At 40.1% G+C, this 19906-nt stretch overlaps 1 protein-coding gene across 2 annotated transcripts in view; it reads right to left on the bottom strand.

Annotated features, from left to right (window-relative positions):
* Positions 1–19080, bottom strand: part of NID1 (nidogen 1) — a 54557-nt gene extending 35477 nt beyond the window's left edge. Inside the window, exons 1-3 of one of the 2 annotated variants that reach the window (XM_027900108.1) lie at positions 18979–19080; positions 9094–9198; positions 489–788 (exon numbers count right to left, since the gene is read on the bottom strand). In XM_027900108.1, coding sequence (XP_027755909.1) covers positions 489–788; positions 9094–9111 — 318 coding nt within the window. In that variant the 5' untranslated portion in view covers positions 9112–9198; positions 18979–19080. Of the gene's footprint in view, positions 1–488; positions 789–9049; positions 9199–18978 lie in introns of both variants that reach the window. The other variant, XM_027900107.1, reaches the window with a different exon arrangement.
* Between the last annotated feature and the right edge of the window lie 826 nt (positions 19081–19906).

A 19906-nucleotide genomic window follows, 5' to 3' on the forward strand; every position in this document is an offset into this window, starting at 1 on the left:
ATTCAATCCTAGCTACAAAACACGAGATTTTTGTGAATTCAACATCATCTGTTTAAAATGGTCTTCAGTTCCTACTAGTCCACATACTTATCACATTTTAGATAGTCTGACATCAAAATGGCTTGAGTCTGTTGAAAAAGGCAAGCCAACAGGATTATATTGCAAGGAGGGAGGGCAGGTTATTCTACTATTTCAGTTATTACCATATCACATTCAATTCAAAGTAAGAGTTGTCAGGGAATACAAAGACATCAGCTATGTATCAAACGTTTTCCTTTTAATTAATAAAATATTATAAAAAAGAAAATCAAGTAAAAATTCTGGAAACTCCTATTCTGCTGCAGTCTTTTCAACAATAAAATACGTTATTAACTCTGCAGTATTCATTTAAACACAAAGCAATTCAAGCCCTCAAAACAATAACTTATGGTGTTACACTTCAGCTGAACATGTGTCCAACATGACTCAAAGCCCTGAGTAACACTCACCTTTTCTTCCAAAGCATGATCTTCTCCTGGTGCCTGGTAAGGACCCACAAGCTTCCAGGTAACAACAACAACACTGCTGGGATCAAAAGCAGTCTCAGGAAAACCTCTTTTGATATAGTCTGATGCAAGTTGCAAGACATCCGACGATGAGTCTTCTCTGTAATACACATTTCCACGCCCATCTGTTGTGTCCAAGTCAGCCATAAAAGGAGCAATAGCCCCAAAACTCACTGGGAATTGACCAAGATATTTTTCTTCACCAGAAGGTTCATTCACTGCAATAATCCCATTAGTGGTAACCTAATAAAGAGATGAAAACTGTAGCACAGATATTGTTCATATAGCTGTCTCCTATACATAGGTGCTCTAGATCACAATATTTTCATTGCATTTCAAAAAGAAATTGAGTCAAAAATCAGGTTTGTATTTGAAAAGTAACTGGGTTTTTCAAGTTGTTTGTTTTTGGTTTTTTTATCCCATGTCAGGAGTCCTGGTATTTAAGTTGCCTAAAACCAGATGACTACTTTACAGATAGACCAGCCTTTTTTCCCTAGATAAAGATTTGAGCTATTTAAATTTCAGACACTTATTGCCTCTTCTAACAAAGATATACCTACCCACCATTGCTTCAGAAGCTGATAAAACGTCTGAGCAAAGAACTAATCTACACATAGATGCCAATACAAAAAAAACTGCTCCATGCTTAAATATTGTAATAGTTTGGGTGAAAGTCTTTTGGGAAGATGTACAGATTTCTCTTTGCCTTGCCAAGACTGCTTTAATTTTCACTTCACTACAAACATCCTCCTAGGAACTTTATTACTGTGCAAGGCTGACAAGAAGAAGCTGCTGCTCATGCTTAAGACATGCTGTGAGCACAGCTCTTATCCAGAGGCTATGGAGGCAGAATTTCCATAGCAGGCCCTACAAATTCTCTTACAGCTGAGCGCTCTGACACAGTTCAGTGGAAAACTGGGTCTATTATCTGAAAGAAGAAAAGAAAGCATTAACATATACAAGTGAAACTATCAGTTTGAAAATGCATACGGAGTGGCTCAGTGAGATTTAACTGGTCAGTGAGACAATGACTCAGAGTCAAGCACCTCTGCCTAAAACTGAAATAAACACATACAAACAGTAGGTGCTAGGGCACATCCAAGTGTGACAGCCAAACTCCACTGGCAAACCAGAACTAGCTCTACACAAGCAAGCAGTGAGCAAGACTGCAGGTGTCAGGCCTTGGGGTGGTGCACAAACTGCTCAAACACAGCTTTGTGTCCCAGGCCTTTCTTCCAGATGTGTGGCAGTGCATGAATCAGACACATACAAACTTATTTCCAGGTCTTGAACTGCATAACAGGACACATCTGACCACCTGCAAGCAGCCAGGCACTCACTCTAGAGTTGCTGCCACATATAGAGGGGACTTAAAAAGGAAAAGAAGTCACAAAACTGTCACTACAAGCTGTGAAACTAAAGCTGCAATCTCCTGCATATTGGTCTTACAGGAATTCCTGTGATTCCAAAGAGAACAAACTGCTGCTGGATGCTGTGGATCACACAGTCAAGATGTTCTTAACTTTATGCAGTCTTTACAGATGCTTAGAAGTGGGTCAGAATGGCCACTGTGACTCAGACTGCAAGGCCATCTAACCCAATAGTCTGTCCCCAGCCACAGCTGCCAGCTTACAGATTAAGCAAAACAAGAAGACATGCACGTAATTCTCTGACCAGCCTCCAACCACATTCACCTCAAGAGATCCCCTGTGGTTTGACTGTTTATTCATCCTCTGTGGATCTCTTCACATATTTGTTAAGTCCTCCCTTCAACACATGTAAACCTTATGCATCCACAAAATCCCTGGAAAAGGAGCTCCATGAATCTGTGACTCAAACCCCGAGGTCTCTCCAACTCTTGGTTGTTTTCAGTCTGGCTCCCAGCTTCATTTGATGGCCCCTAGTTTTTGTACTGAGACAAACAAAAGTCCTACCCAGTCTCTCCCACTACATAATTTCTCCTCCAGAATGAAGACCCCAGTCTATCCACGCACTCCCTGTATAAGAGCTGTTCTCAGTCTCTGATCACTATCATCATCTCCAAATTTTTCTTCCCCTTTTTCCACTACATAAATTTGGAAACAAGGAGGCCGGTAAGAGGCCACATATATTCTTCACAGAGAAATTGTGGGCTGTGCAAGTCCATCGAGGATACAGCCTACATGTGTCTTGGCAACATCCTTTAAAATCTGGACCACCGTTACTACAGCTACATACAGCAAATCAGGAAAAGACTAGTATGAGAACTCAGGATACCAATCACTCCTTCATATACAAAACACACCTATACCTTGAACCCTCCTTTGGCTACTCAGGGGGTCAGAGCATGCCCCTTGCCACGGGCTGGTAGTCAGTCAGCTTGGCATATAACTGGACAATGGTTAGCACAAAACTAACAGCTAAACTTAGCAAATAGTTCCCACGGTATATCAGAATTTACTTTAAAAGTGGCTTGACACATGTTGACTGTATTGTCTGCAGATGTGTAATTTCAGTAGTAGCTACAGTGTAAAATATAAAAAAAGTTAAGATCATGTAAAAACTGGCAAGCTGGCTCTACGTATGAACCATATATCTAAGATATATAAGCAGTAAATAATCTGTACAAGCACAATGGGAAAGGAGATCATGTTAGAAAGAGGGAAAAAAGTTGAGTATTCTGATAATTTTTTTCTCTAATCATTTATGACTTAAAAAAGGCCACAGATCCCAAGGCGAATTATGAATTTTAGGAATACTGAACTAAAAAGACACCATGGGTTACCTCAGTATAGACCCTGCAATTACAGTCATCCATGCAACAGAAATCTAGTCCAGAAAGGTTTCCAGAACTCCTATAACATCTGTACTCTAGAAAATGCCTCATATTCCTACAAAGCAAAGCTAAAACATGACCTGAAAATGAAAATCCACCCAATATACTACACCACTGGAAGACAGTATGGAGGATGGTGGGCATTATGGTCTGTTTGCTAAGACCTTTAGCAAGGAGATGCACTCCATCTTTAAAGTAATGAATTTAGAGCCAATTAAAATGTTTTCCCTTCCTTCTCCTTGCTTACACACTCTGTACACAAGCAGCCCTACTCCCACTCTAAATCCTCTTGTGAGAGATGACTGGTGTTTGAAGTATTTTAAACAAATTCCATGCTCTTCATCAGATTTGGTGTGTGCAGACTCTGCGGCTTCATGATCCCCCATTTATGGCAGAGATTAAAATAACATTAAGAGAAAATACAATCAGGACCAGTTAATACCACACAGTAATGCAGAAACCAGAAGAAATGGTCCTCCTCTTTTCACCTATTAGTGACATGCTTCTGACTATTCTTTTCCTATTTTGCTAACTTTAATGCAAAAAGTAATTTTATTAAGGAGACGCAAAGTGCCAAACCCATTTTTTTTTTTTTTTGTAGTTTATAAATGAGACAATTCACTTTTAAATGTTAAGGGAATGTTTTGTTGCGTGTACTCTATCATCCAGAAAGCACTTGCAAGCCATTAAATGAAAATAAATATACAAACTGCTCACTTTGTGCAGTGATTTTTAGTGTAGAGAAAGAACACTTATTAATAATAAAAAAAACCACCATTTTTAGCTTTAACAGTATATTTATATTGACAAAGATGGTGAATAGTATGATTTAACTTCACCCTGTTTCTTTTATGTTCACACAGATAGGTTAAAGTGCAAACCCCCAAACGAAAAGAAGTAATTCAGAATACGCCCTGGGTTTCATCAAGAGCATCATTCCTGCCAAAAGGGAAAGGGGAAGAAAAAAGGCCTGAGGTGGGCGTTGTCTAAAGACCAGCGTTACAGTATATCCTTCCTTTTAGGGTATAACACTATCTAACTTGACAGGAACTAACATAGATGTATTTTTAGCATGTTAAACTTCTGGATTACACACATAGTTAACATACATTTGGGGTTTGTAGTAGAACAAATCACACACACACTATTCTAGGTCCACCCAGAAAACCAAATGAGAAGGAAGGGCAAAGTAATGAAGCACTTCCATTAAGAGAAAAAGTATATCTCTGTGTACTACAAAAATTCAAGTTTCAAACTAATGAGGCATTTTTTCCCTTTTCAGTGAGTAGACATTTTAAGGACTTGAGCATTTTTGAGCAAGAGACATAAGAAAAATTGAATTTGTTTTCACAATGAAGTGACAATTGACTTAAAGCAGCAAAGCTTTCTAATACAAACATAACCAACTATTAATTTAGCAAGTTAATAAAAGTAAGGATTTAAAAAATTGAGCCAAGCTTGCCTTAAAGGATTCTGGATTCTTCCCCAAATAAAGGTAATCCCCAATCCTTCTATTTTTCCACATCAATGAGTCTTAGTGTAAACTGAAAAAGCCTTAATAAAAGTGTGCTATAAAAACAAATATGTTTCCTTAGTGATTGGATTCAATATTATAAATCTTTCATAGGAGATTGAAGATTACAGTATGTGAAAGTCTGTTTCCACTTATGAAATAAAAAAGCTCTCTTCTGTCTATGAAAATAGGCTTTGTGCCAAGGATTTTATGACAAGCTGATATTAAACAATTGTTTCTAAGAACTCCTTGCCTTTTTATTCATGTATAGAGATAACTCAGCTTCTAGACTGTTGAAAAAAATTGAAAGAGAAATTTTCAACTGGTTGAAGGCCAAAAACCAAGTTCTCAAAAATTAAGATAAGCTTACCACATTATCCTGATGCATCATATAGAAAGAAGTATTTAACCACAACACAAAATCTGATCTAGGAACTCCTTTGTGTATTATCATATATACTATATGTTAATTGTATCAGCTTGATAACGTTTACAACCAACTAGCAATACTTTGGTAAATCTAGCCTGCTAAATAACGTCATAGAGCTTAATAAGTGCTCATTGCAAATATACATAAAAATGTATGGTGTGAAGTTTAAAACTGCTCAACACTTTTCCTTAACAAGTTTACTTCTCTTTTTCCTACCTGTTCACAGTTTGTACTGTGCTTTTGTTTTGCAGTACTGTGTGTCAGATTCAATACATGATAAAAACCTCTGCATAGTGTCTAGACTGATACTGAAATGCCATTCATTAAAACTGCCCATCCTTAGTATTGAGTAATTATGCTGGCAAAGTCCTAAAAGTGATTCTGAAATAAAATTTATATGACTATTCTTTCAGACAAAAGCTAACTAGAACTATCCCTACAATTTTCAGGGCGTGGGCAAGTAAAAAGATCACTAAACTTAAGAAACCTGGTGTGGTTAATCCGTTTACTGCTCATTGAAAACTCTGTCCCCTTACCTAACACATTACCTGTTATCTTTGCTTCTCAGTGGCTGGATATACAGCCCACTATCTTTCAAGAGTATGCCTGTGTTTTAAAAAGTGTATCTTTTACTTAGGTTGGCTAATGAGTGGCCAAACTTAAGGTACAGAAGACAAGACAATGACCTAAGGGTCAAACTGAAGTCTGAACTCCACTTAATACTTCATCTTTACTGCCAGCCTCAGTGAACAACACCCATTTCCCACACATGAATAACTTGAATCCCATAGAAGTTCATATTTCAGGTATGATTGTCAGGATTTATCCAGGTTGGGGCAGTGTGGACAATGAAAAAGAACATAAGTGGCAGAATATAATTCAGTGTAACGCAAGCATGTTCAGTGAAAACCTATAAAACAGGGTCAAGTACATGGGAACTGCATCAAACTTTGCATGACTGCAGTCAGAATGGAACTCTAGTTTCCCAAGTGTCTTCCTGTAGATTAGTCTGCAGAGTTGCATCTTAGACCCACAATGCTAAAACACACTGGTATATTTGGACAGGGAGATGGGTTTCATTTATCAGATTAACACACTGAACATACTGCACCTTCCCTTCCAAGGCCTTTAAACTGCCAGCCTAGATGAGGCTTCAGGAGAAAAGAGGCAATGATAAAAAACGTAGTACTCCTGCAGTGTTCGGAAGACATGCTGCCATTTTAAACATTTTTTATGGCTACTTTTGAGCAACTCTGCTCCAGACAGTCTGTTTTCAATCCCACCTTCAAATACTAAACACCCTCCATTAGCTATAAACGTGCACACACAGCTCTGGGATACAGATTCTGCTATAAAGCACACACACATGGCTGAGATCTGCCTACAGCCCAAAGCCTGCAATTACTCTGGATATGGATTTCCCCTGCCCGAGAGACTCTTAAGCAATGAACATCTGAGAGCACCCAAGACATTTAGGGGCAAAAACCACTTTTGATGCTAAGAGGTGCAAGTCTTGGACTTGTCAGGCTGCTAGTTAGACACTCGTAGTTTCAGTTTTTTGACTTTGGTATGCTGAAACACATAAAACAGTCCAGAGCGAGGATGTTTCTTAGCTGAACACACTCTGTGTTAGAAGCACTGGAAACAGCGTTCATTCTGGTTAATCGATCACATTTGCTTTACCCTTCTACTACCTGTTGCATCGTCTCCCAGTACAGACTGTGAAGAATCGGTAACACCCACAGCGTGAAAGAGATATTAACAGGACCCTAACACCCAGCTGAACACAGCTGGAACAATTCAGGTCTTTGGACCGACCTCTGACCTCGGCGCTCACAAAACCGACACGGAACCCAACAAGTACCACCCCACTCCACTCCACCCCACCCCAAAGCGCCCCGCGGAGCCCCCAGGAGCCCTCACCCCCGGCCAAAGGGGGCCCCTCACTCACGTAGAGGGAGCGGACGGGGGCACCGTAGAAGCGCAGCGCCGTGCTCAGCTCCAGCGCCGCCGAGCGCTCGTCGTCCCCGCTCTCCAGCGCGGCATCGCCGCGCTCCTCTCCGTGCGGGAGCAGCGCCAGCCGCTCGGCGGGCAGCGCCAGGATGGGCAGCGCCAGCACCAGCAGCGCACAGCTCGGCGCGGAGCGCATCCCGGCGGCTCCCAGCGGGAGGGGCAGTGCTGTCCCGCCGCTATAAGCCCGGGCAGAGGGGGCGGCCGGGCCGGGCCAGGCTGGGCCGGCGGGCGGGGGCGCCGCGGCCAATGGCGGCGCGGGGCGGGCGGGACCACCGGCCTCGGCCCCTTTGGCTCGGCCCCCCCGCCCCGGGACCCCTGCGGGCCGCTCCCACAGCCCGCAGAGCGGGGCAGAGCCGAGGGGGGCTCAGCCGCTCGGATCCCTCCCGGCCCGGGGATGGCCCGCCGCCTCTGAGCCTGCGAGAGCAGAGCGGGGTCCGCGCCAGCACGGGGGGACCGGCTCTCGGGAGAGTCCTGGGGTCGCTGGGGTAGGGACACTCAACCACTTTTCGGGATCTGAGTGTCTGTCGCTTGTGGGGTGTGAAACTCAGGAAGCTAAGTCGGTGCGGGGTCGTAGGCATCTGACAGATGCTTTCAAAGCCACGGCTCTCCGCCAGGACCGGTGGGATTTCTGCGCTAGTTTGGAAAACTCAAAGTTGCTCCAGCAGCTGCGCTATCTTCCAGCAGCTGCGCTATCTTCCAGCAGCATGCCAACAGCTAACACACCGAGACCACATACCAAAATCAACGTGAAGCAAAAATATGAATCCAGGTGCTTTTTATCCTGGGAAATGAATAAATACAATGGAATGTGTTTCTTAAATTGACACCATCCGTGTCAGAATTTCATTTGGTTATAAAATAAAACTAGAAAACTTATAAATCTGCAAACGAAAAATCACTGGTGATATGAGATACAGACAAAAGTAATACAGCATATATAAATATGTTGTTTCTGACTATACCTTCTTGTTTTCTACCCTACTCCTGCTCCCTTGGAATGCTCGGAAGCAACTGAAGAATGGCTATATTTCATATATTTTTTCCAAAGCTTCCAGCAGTGTTTAAGGATTAAGTCTTGGCAGTAAAGGGTATAATTCCACACAATGTTTACAGCAGAAAATAACCTGAGAGAAGGTATCTGAAATGCTATCCACGTGCTTTTTACATGGCTTTGCACTTTTCTTTAAATGTCCGCTCTTTTTGTTGTTGTTTTTAATGTTTCGTTGTGGTTTTTTGTTTTTGTTTTTGTTTTTTTTTTTTTTTAAGAAAACATAGTTTTGGTATTTGGCAAATTGCAAGAGCACAAGACATTCCAGGGTAGAGCTGTAACGATGCCTGCCTGAAGGAAAGAAACACATCTGTTAAGCTAATCACCATGATCATTAGCAACTATCTACAGCTGACTTTTGTATGTCAGTGAAAACACTCATTGAGACAAGTTGCACGATAGTGTGGGAGGAAGGCAAGTCTTGTCTCCTTGAGTTCTTCCTCTACTTACTGAAGAAAACTCTGAGAGGGTAACATTTTCCTGTTATATCCACATGCTTTCCTAGTATTACGCCCAGAATTTGGAGGACAGGACCACTGGGAAGCTAGACACTTAGTATAGTAGATTTGAAGGCTGAAGAGTTAAATATCTACATCTGCATGTTTAAAACACGGGGTAGTAGCCATGTTAGAGTAAATCCTTTGTCCATTAGTCAGCATATTGAGATTGTTTAGTCTAAATTTACCTTAAGAGGATTGCAGTGTTTCTGTTGTAGCTGAACAAGTTTACCTTGCATGCAGTTCCCATTGTGAAGAGTAATGAGAATTGTCAGTTCTAAGAGAAAAAAAAATAAAATAAAATCCTGTTGTCCTTTCTAGAGTCTTCAGTAATGACCTGAAAAAAAGGATGGAAAAGCATGTTTACATTATGAAGTAGTTAACTGGGAGATGTTAATTGCTAAAACCAATCAGAATGCAAAAGAGTTCAAAATGATTTAAGCAGGGAAGAAAAGTATTTAGATGCAAACTAGAATATCACAACTGAGAAAGAACACAGCTGGTAAATGCCAAGAACTTCACAATTTCATTGCATCCTAAATCAGATATGACAGCAGTTTACAACACAATAGCATCCCCTGAGCAGCCACTGAGATCCTGTACAACAAATGAGATGGTTTTATTGTGTTACAGGGAGGTAAGTGAGGTTCTAAAGGCATATAATAACACTGTTTTTCCAGAGATTGCTTGTGAGATCAGCGATGTCACAGAAAATTCACCACTTGAAAGAATTCAGACTGAAGCAATAAAAAAAGACCAGACGACCAAAGGAAGCAACATACAAGGAATTGCTAAAGAACTGAACATGTGTACTTGATTAAAAGATAATGGGGAGGAGATTTGATTAGGACCTTGCATCAAAGATATGGAATGCCTTCAACTCAAATATCTGAAGAGTGCTACCAAACAGATGTAGGAATTATAAGGGTGAGTTTGAGGATTACAGATAACCAGGACACTGAAATAACTAAAAGAAACCATGAAACCACGTATCAAAAAATGCTTCCTCATCATGGGCTCTCTTTTCAGATAAGTCATTGACTGGGCATAATGGCAGCAGAATGACAGAAAGCTTTGAGGAGCCAACACTAGGTTGGTCAAATTATGAAACAAGAAACCTTAAGTAATAATTCTGTATTTAACAATGGAATAAGACAACCCAACAGATTTTTACTTGAGATTTGAAAAAGAAAGGTGCAGATATGGAGAAACTTGACCATCGCAAGCTCTTCCCCAGCTTCCATTAACAGAAAAAAAGGGACTTAGTGTTCCTTTTGCTGGCATGAGTGAAAGAGGGAAAGTAATGCCCTGGGCCCCTCATGACGATTTTCTGCTGTTCAGTGATGATAAAGCATTTTGTCATGATCATCAAAGGACAGAGTAACCATGTGGTAATAAACTGGAAAGAACTGAGTATTTGAATAGGACTGAGGTCTGCTGAGGAGCATTTTTCAGAGACACAAGGTCATGGGAATCAGAAAGTCACAAGCAAAGGCAAGGCTCGCAGGAAGATCATGGAGTACATATCATAAATTTAAATCACTCTGTCTTGGAACTCAGTGTTCATTATTCATTAGAGTGGAACATGATGAGATTCCTTCTGTAACTCTACATGAGTAGTAGAGTATCACTATGGAGGGCACACAACTCAGCAGCAGCTTCAAGAAATTTTTATTTTGCAGCAGAACTCTCTACAGAAAGAAACTAATTTTGAGACACTCTTAGATGCTTTTGAGAAGAGATGCACATGGAAGACAATATTCTATCTGAACATCTGTGCAAGGTACAGAAGATTGCAGAACTCCTTCGTTTTCTCTCATGCTGAGATCTTACAGGGCAATGAAAGGACAAGCTTCTTGGAAACTCATACCCTGCTCTGCAGAACCGCTGGGCAAGAATGGGATGTGTTAACTCTTGGCCAATGACCTGGTCAGTACAGAAGAGATACATTGCTGTGATGTAATGGTGCATAGTAGTAACAGATTACTGCCCTGGAGCAGGGCAAGAAGCATGCAGAGAAACAGTCTCTCTTATGCCCTTCCTAGGGCTGGTGCTAGGAAAGACTTTGTATTTCTAGGGCTGCCTTCATCTGTTTTTCTCTCTCACTATTAGAACTGGTAACTATATTAATAGGGAACAGAAAAAAAATGTCCCAGAGGAAATTATGCTTATACAAAGTCATGAACACTTTCCTTCATCCGAGTTTATGACTTAGGAAGAAGTCAATGGAAAATGGAACAGAAAAATATGAACATTACAGAAAATTGCTAGATAAAAAAGAAGCCTTACAATTCTCTCATCTGTCAAATAGCCAGAGCCACATGAAAAGCAATTTCTTATATATATATTTTATTGAAGTATCCTTCCTATATCCTAATGTTTGTTCTCTCTCAAGAACAGGTTGTGTAATCCACTAAGAATTCTAGAACTTTTCCATAGGAAGAGAGAGTTGTAACAGGGCAAGTGGGTATATAATTAGTCTTCTATTTGAATATCCAGCACCGCACTATTACACCTACTCCAAGTTTTGTTATTATCTAAAAGTTTTAGCTTTATGCCACAAAAGACTCCAAACAAACAATAAAAAACTAATTCAGACTTTTAAAAAGCACAGAGGAGACAGGAAGACAAAATGCATGACCATTTTCTCGTACACACAAAGAACAGTTACACTATGAAGGAACATTGTTTTTTAAACAATGGGAATGGGACGTGGAAAAGCAATTTGAATGGGACAGGAAGACAGCTATGGAAAAGGTATCCTTTACCTCCTATCTACTCCAAGACTAAAGAAATAATTACTCTGACCCAGTGATATTATGTCGGATTTCAGAACAGAGATATTACACACAAGGAAAAGATATATTCTTGTAGCCTGGTGGAGAGATGGTGTTGAATGCATCTCATGTTAAACCATCACTTCAGATTGAATGTGCACCCAAACCAAAATGCTAAATATGGTAGTCTGTTTTATGTGGAATCCAGACTTTGACTGAGAATTTCAGCTGTAGATGGAACACACAAAAAGATGTCACACTGAGTTCCAACAACAAAGCTTCTAGATGACAATCAGTAAGAAAAGAAAGGCCAAGCACTGATCTGATGCTTGTGGTGGCCAGAAATTCAATAAAAAATGGTTGAAAGAGAAGCTCACCCTCAACTTTTCTACAAACATTCAAAAAGGTTAATAAAGTGTGAAGCACTGACACAGTCTCTCCTGTGACAGCCAGGCTGCTATCTCACATCTGCTCCCTGTGTTTGCAGAGCACTCAGCCAGCCTCACAGAGATTGGCCTTGCCTAGATTCTCTCCCTGCTAGAGTAATAGATCTTGCAACACTCGTCTTTCAGAAAGAGTATATGGTTCCTCAGATGAGTCCAAATAATTACAACAATTCAGAGAAGACACTTCAGCCGCTTTCCCCCATGATGATTGAATGATATCTTTTGCAAGGAAAAAGGCTTATATCTGAAACTGGCTTCTCTGGAGTGGAATCCATTGCCTAAGCCAGTGAAATTCACTCAGGAGAATCTATCATTACCTTGAACGGCTGGGAGTAAAATGGAAAAAGTGATTTTCGTTGAGGGTAGATGATGCTGTGATGCAACAAAGACCAGCAATCTGAATTACTGTTTTTTACTAAAGGACTAGATCAGAGAAGAAATATTTTAAAAATATAACATCTATCCTTATTAAATGTATGGACTCAAAATTAGGTTGTAGTTCATCTTTAAATGTAGATATAGTAGTAAAAGCCCTGTAGAGAGGGAGAACAAAGTTCCCTATAATTCCATGCTTGGCTAGATTGAACACTAGGTATTAAAATTTCCTTTAATGAGGTTGCTTGTAAATATTTTCACTTTTGGGCAAGGTCTACTAAGAAAGAAAATCCTTCCACCCAAAAAAGAAAATGTAAATGTTTTCTGATCTCTCCTGGTCAACTGTTCAAAGTTAGCTACACTGAAGGCTTTCTTCCTTCAGGAGTTCACCCAGTGCACAACAAAGTTTCCTCTAAGTTACTGAAATTTATTTGTGAGCTTAAGATAATTTTCAGAGTGGGGTGAATGTGTGTGTTCAAAGGCAAAAGCTTGTCTGAGGATGGCTGAATCATAATGTTAGACTCCAAGAACATTGTTAGCAGGAAAAATTTTGGACTGATAAGTCTGCTAATCATTCCACACAAAACTATAGTAAAAACTGGTAGGTATTAACTCAGTATTTTCATAGTGTGCTTTTTTTTATTATTATTATTTCTTCATAAGTTTTCTAATACTGTGAGTTGAAATTGTAGCTATGAGGTGCTATAAATATAATAATTTATTCTTAGATTAGACATGCATAAGTTCAAGAACTTACCATACATTTTTCATGTTAAGGCCTAATTTTTATGTTTGGAGATAAATTATGTTTACGACGCTGGACACAATTCATGTAGTTGGGTCTAACACATCATACATTTTAATGTTGAAAGAAGATTTTTTTACTTTTTTTTTTTTTTTTTTTTTTTTTTTTTACTGTGTAAAGACTGTGAACTTTGCTCTGACTTGAAAGAGTCCAGATTTTAAAAAAAAAACAACAAACAAACAAACAAAAAAACCAACAACCCAGGAGTAATTCCATGTATTACAACTACTCATTCTTTCTGACCTAAGGACTTATATTGCTGTTCACTTCATTTGGAATTTGCAGACTAACATAAACAATGGCCCACTCATTCTTCCCAAACACAGTTTAGTGTCTTAGTCTGGGATGTAACAGTACAGTTTTGTCACAGAGCAACAATAAAACATGGGGATCTGCTCTAGGGCAACTCGGCACAGAAACAATCACATTGCCCCCGGGAAAAAGAGGAATTATTTGCAAACGCTAGGATTGATGCAAAAACTTATTCAAGTTATTGAAGTGACAGGGCAAGAGCAAGAAAAGTCTCTTCTATGAGAGATTGCTGAGAACAAATTCTATACGTAGTCTACACTCCCAATTGAGAGAGGGACAGGGGATGATCCCTGAGGCCAAAGACTGGATTGTGTCCAAATTACTAACTCCTGGATCCCCCGCTCTGCATAGCATTTAGCCCACAATCTCTGCTGGGTTACTGTAGCCCTAGGACACAATTTGTGTCATCCCCCTCCCTCCCTGCCCCTGTTCACAGTGTTTGAAATAAAGTGAACTGTTAGGCAGACAGCAGTGGTTCAGTTAAAGCACAAAACTAAGGGTACATGTCATATACCACAGCCTGTGATACAGGGTGTGTGCAGGTGTTTGAAGTCACAAAGCCTTTGGGCAAGCTCTGGAAGATCAGAAAGGGCCAAGAACAAAGTCTAGTCCTGGCTTGTGCCTGCCTTTTGAGCGTGGTCCTTGGAGTAAACTGTTGCCAGACCACTCCTGTGCTTTTTCTTGAAAAGAGCCTTTTGGACCAGACAACGAATCAGCTAATATGTAGATGGGGTATTCAGGGGTTCAGTACATGAGACAGATCCCTGGCACTCTCTCATTTAGTACAGATATACCTATATATCTGCAGTCAGAGGCATATTTCTAAGCTTTTTCAAGGGAGAAAGACAGCAAGACTGTTAAGACTGAAAAAGCTATACTTCCAAATTAAAGGTTAACAAAACCCTTTTCAGGTAATTACTTGTTCTTGTCACTGTGGGACTTCTAGCTAAATGACTTCTCTTGTCATGTCTTCTCTCCCTTGAGCTATCTGAGCTGACAGTTAACATCCTTCTCCTTTACCTTTTGCCCACAAGGGCCTTTAACACTACACTAGTTATCTGCATCCTAGTTTCCTTCCTTTTTTTTTTTTTTTTTTTTTTTTTTTTTTTTTTTTTTTTTTTTTTTTTTTTTTTTTTTTTTTTTTTTTTTTTTTTTTTTTTTTTTTTTTTTTTTTTTTTTTTTTTTTTTTTTTTTTTTTTTTTTTTTTTTTTTTTTTTTTTTTTTTTTTTTTTTTTTTTTTTTTTTTTTTTTTTTTTTTTTCAGAAGAGGCTTTTTATTAACCTTTTGGGATCTTAGGGCTGACCCTCTTTATGGCTCACTGACCAGTTCTCATTCCTTGAGTTCTTTCTCAGAGAAACTCTTGTCTGTTTGCCTTTAACTGCAAATCTTTTATGATTCTGTCAAACTTCCTGCATGAAAAACATTTGAGTGTTTTCCAGCAACACAGATTTTTCAAAGTTACACAGTTGCACAGATCTGTCAGCATGGGTTATACTTATTTGCAGCTTACAGAAAGAAAAGATATTAGGCAAAACAAGACTATCTATATCTGGTCCTTAATTTTCTATTTTTGCTTGAAATATATACTCATTGTTTATGGATTTTATGTATTTGATGCATTTATCCCTTGAAACAATTATCTGATCCAGCAATCCCACCCACCTTTAAAGCCTTTAAATACAATATGAAATTGCCATTTGGAGACCCCTGTTAACCATGTGTACGCAGTTTATATAGTCTGAAAAAATTTGGAGATTAAATTGTTTTAAAAAATAGAGAAAAATGTGTATAACATTGGACCCAAGTTTTAACAAAAATATTGATTTTTCTGGATATTAGACTTTTTATAATCTGAGTAGGGAGTCTAACTTTTGAAGAATGAGTCACAGCATTTGAACAAACGAGAGCATTGTGTTCTTCCTGAGGGAAATCTACTGTCCTCTGCTTCTTCTAGGTTAGTAAATAAAATTCAGTTGTTTAGTACTCAGAACAGGACTTTGCCTTATCCAAAATATAATTGTTTTACTGTGGCTTATTCTCTGAAATAGTGTTAAAACAGAAAGCAGATTTTCATACAGCAGTCATGATAAAATAGTCTCAATAATCATGGTATAATAGTCTCAACAGTACTTTTCATTTGTCAGATTTCAACTCTGTCAAACCTTTCTTGGTGATTTAAGAAACAAAAAAAACAGAAACAAACAAACAGAAAAAGTAAAGTTCAAAAAAAAAATAAAATATAGCCTGTCCAATTGGCAAATCAGAAAGCACAGAGGAAGCTCAGTGGAGATTTCCTAACAACCAGAAGCAACTTTCTGAACTGGAGCAGATCATGTTTCTTCACAAGGAAAATGTCAGTTTCAACTAATTAGAGTCAGTTTCCTAGAGTGAATATGCAATAAAGAATTCTGTTGCTGGCTGCTAAATTCAGCCTCATTGGGGAGGATATGACTGACAAACGATAGCTCAGCAAGCAGAAAAAGATACAACAGTTATGCAACAATTTTCATTCTGTGTGGTGGAGGAATTAAAAGGTTGGTTTAGATATCTGCAAGCTGTTTCTGATATCCATAAAGTGTGCCCTTACTTTAAAAACAGGATGTATGTTTCAGAGTAAGGTAAAACAAGGAGACTGATTTAACACAATAGCATAGAATCAGCCCTGACAGTGCAGTATTTTTCAAATAACCCTCTTATTCAAAGACAGCAAAATACCAAGCTAGGAGAATTCAAGAGGAAACTGTTTGGTATGATTCTTGCCTGAATAACACCTTACCTTTAGAGTTTTCACAACATCACAATCATTTTACGTGGTAAACTGTGACCACGACTAACTTAATTTTCTTTCTTGCTCGTGCTCATTTTGAGATATTCATCAGCATGCCTTGTACGCTTCATGCACCTAAATGCTCTCTAAAACTTGGGAATATTTCTGCCTGAGTATTTGAACATCGGGCTTACATTTAGTAGCATATACATTATACATACAGAAGAACTTATAAGTACATTATCCTTACTATTTCACTGCTACTAACAGTAATATTTTTTATAGTTTCTATGATTTCTGAACATTCTCTGCAGTGTACTATAATTTTCTTGAGCTTTTCAGACTGGCTTAAACAGAAACCCCCACAAACTGCTCAGCCTTGTCTGAAGTCAAGACATTTGCATGTCCAAAGATCGCGTCTTCACTCAACACACTGTTTCATTTTTGGTACCAGACATAAACATTTATTGCATGTGCTACTTCAGCAGAGTAACAATTTAGTTACCATCCTAGCATCTGAACCAGCTGCTTTCAGCTGCTCCTGCTGTGGCAGAGACAGACCCAGGACTGAGAAGAGGAAGCCTGCTGGACTTGCCCTGGCCTCAGTAACTTCACTTCTTATTCTGAGAGTGTCTTGTTTTCAGCTGAGAAGGAAAAGCCAGGGAGAGGGAAAGCAGGATTTCAAGAGGAGTCAGATGAGAGAAGGATGGTGGGAAAGAGAAAGAGAGCTTGAGTCTTTTAAGTCAGAGGCCACACCTGAAGTGCTGTGTCCAGTTCTGGCCCCCCTCAGTTCAGGAAGGATATTGAGGTGCTGGAGCAGGTCCAGAGAAGAGCAACCAGGCTGGTGAAGGGACTTGAGCACAAGTCCTGTGAGGAGAGGCTGAGGGAGCTGGGGTTGTTTAGTCTGGAGAAGAGGAGGCTCAGGGGTGACCTCGTCACTCTCTACAACTCCCTGAGAGGAGGTTGTAGCCAGGTGGGGATCGGTCTCTTCTCCCAGGCAATCAGCAGTAGTACAAGAGGGCATGGTCTTAACCTGTACCAAGGGAGGTTTAGGTAGGATATTAGAAAGAAGTTCTTTACAGAGAGAGTGATCAGGCATTGGAATGGCCTGCCCAGAGAGGTGGTAGACTCACTGTCCCTGGAGGTTTTTAAGATGAGGCTGGATGTGGCATTGTGTGCCATGATCTAGTAATCACAGTGGGGTTGGATCAAGGGTTGGACTTGATGATCTTGGAGACCTCTTCTAATCAAGTTAATTCTATGATTCTATGATCACATAGCAATGGAAAGCTTTAGAGTGCAACTTGGGCATGCCATCCTGCAAGAAGCAAGAGCTGGGTGGTTGCCTAACCATGTGTGCACTCCCAGCCGTATCAAACAAAATCCAGGGTCTGGTTCTCTGCTGGTCTTGGCACCCTGCATGATAAAATGGATCTTTGCTTTGATAGAAGATCTCTCTTATGTCCAGTAATGCCTGACTGAGTGAATTCTCTAAATGAGGGCCTGCTGCATTTGAATAAAGGAGAAATGCTGCTACTCAGTAATAAGGAAGGATTCTTGGAGAAAGGAAAGGAGTAGGCATGCCTGGCTTGCTAGGCACAAGAAAGGCACCAGTACTGGTACAAGGAGCAAAAAAGTGGGTGAAGTTAGTGTCATCCAAGGAGAGACCACTACACAAGAGACACTAAGATGATTAAAATGTGTGTTTAGAAGTTATTCCTTGTTGAGATTGTCTCCTGCTTCTTATGTCTAATAGTTTATTTCTTCAGACTTTATTCAGTGAATAAAGACTTCTTGGTGTTGCAGAAGTTGCAGGCTTTCCCTTCAGGACCTTTGGCAAACAGTAGATATAAGAAAGCAGCAGCTGAGGGCTCCAGCAGGTTTCTCCCATGCCTGTGAATCCAACTCGCAAAGATTCAAGCATATGCTATTCAAAATGAATGGGCTACATTACATGATACTTTTAATGCTGCATACCTTGCAATCTCTAAAAGGTGACTTTTCAAAGCTGGCATCAGGATTACCTGAGGACAGCCAAGAAGCTACAATATCACAGGGGAAGCAGAAGTTCTCCACAAAGGATACACCTATGCAGCCAAAGCCTGGAGGAGACTGAGAGGAGACCACATTGTGGTCTTCAACATCCTCACAAGGGGAAGTGGAGGGGCAGGTACTGAACTCTTCATTCTTGTGACCAGTGACAGAACTCGAGGAAATGGCATGAAGCTGAGTCAGGGGAGGTTTAGGTTGGATATCACAAAAAAGAATTTCACTTAGAAGGTGGCTGAGCACTGGAACAGGCTCCATAGAGAAGTGACACTGCATTAAGCCTCTCTGAGTTCAAGACAGTGCTCTCAGGCACATGTTGTGCTTCTTGGAGTGTCCTGCGCAGGGCCAGGAGTTGGACTCAGTGATCCTGATAGTCCTTTCCAACTCAGCATATTCTACAATTCTATGCTAAAGGACGTAAGCCTCTGTTGTGCAGCTCCAAAGGGATATTTCAAAATGGAAACAGAGCTCAGACAAACTCAAATCCCTAGCATGACAGACTGAGTCCAGTGACTGATGAAAAGCTCTCGTCTGCCAGTGTTTCGAGCCTTACACTTAGAAAGAGAGACAAACCACTGACTCCTACCACACAGCTTTTTGGAGCACTCTGCTGCAGGCTCCTTCTCAAAGGAAGCTGTCCCCTTTCTGCTCCCGCACCTCCCGCTGTCCCAGCGTAGCTAACACACCCCGACTTTCTGACTGGAGACCGTGCTCACTGTCAACCATTATTAACTACATGGATTTTCGAGGCTGTGGCAGGTGGGAGTTTGCACAGGCCGCGCTGGAAGGGAACCACAGGACCTCTCGCTGGCACACGGTGCTCAGAGACGACCTTACCCTCTATTCCTTTCCACTGTGCTCCGGCACAGCACAGTAACACCAGCACCCTCCGCTGGCCCCTGCCATGAAAACACCTGCAGTGAACAGGCTGATCGGAGCTGCTGCTACATCTGTTATGTCAAATCCAGAGAAATACACCTTTTTACTAAATATACTAATAGGTCATACTCTCAATAAGTGGCTTCCAGCTGCCTCCAGTCACTACACACATACGCTGTGTAAAACCAGGGGCAGCGACTTTGAAGCTCATGCACAGAAAAAGCACTTCATTTTAGTGTTAATTACAAGATTCATAAACTATGTTATCATATATTAAAAAACATACTTTGGAGCTTGTAATTAAAATTTAAATTATTTAATTTAAAAATATTTTATTTTAAAATTATTATAAATTATCATAAATTATCACAATAATATTTTTCCTCTGAGATTTCTGGCCATTGAATATGCTCAAAATTCAAACAAAAAAAAAGAGACAACCTAAGTCTTCTACAGTGCACCTGTAGAAGACAGGGTGTCTGGGTGCATGATAGTTTGCAAAAAGTACCTTTTGTTTGATCCAGAAGCAGTGACTCTCTTATTAAGCACATTCAACATATTTTAACTTGTTTTTTTTTTCTTTGAAGATCATCTGTAAATTATTTATCTAGAAATATTTATTTCGTGTAGCTACA

This window comes from Empidonax traillii, unplaced genomic scaffold (genome assembly GCF_003031625.1).
Source record: "Empidonax traillii isolate 1590-97213 ecotype Southwest subspecies unplaced genomic scaffold, ASM303162v1 scaffold707:size593822, whole genome shotgun sequence".
NCBI lineage: Eukaryota > Metazoa > Chordata > Aves > Passeriformes > Tyrannidae > Empidonax > Empidonax traillii.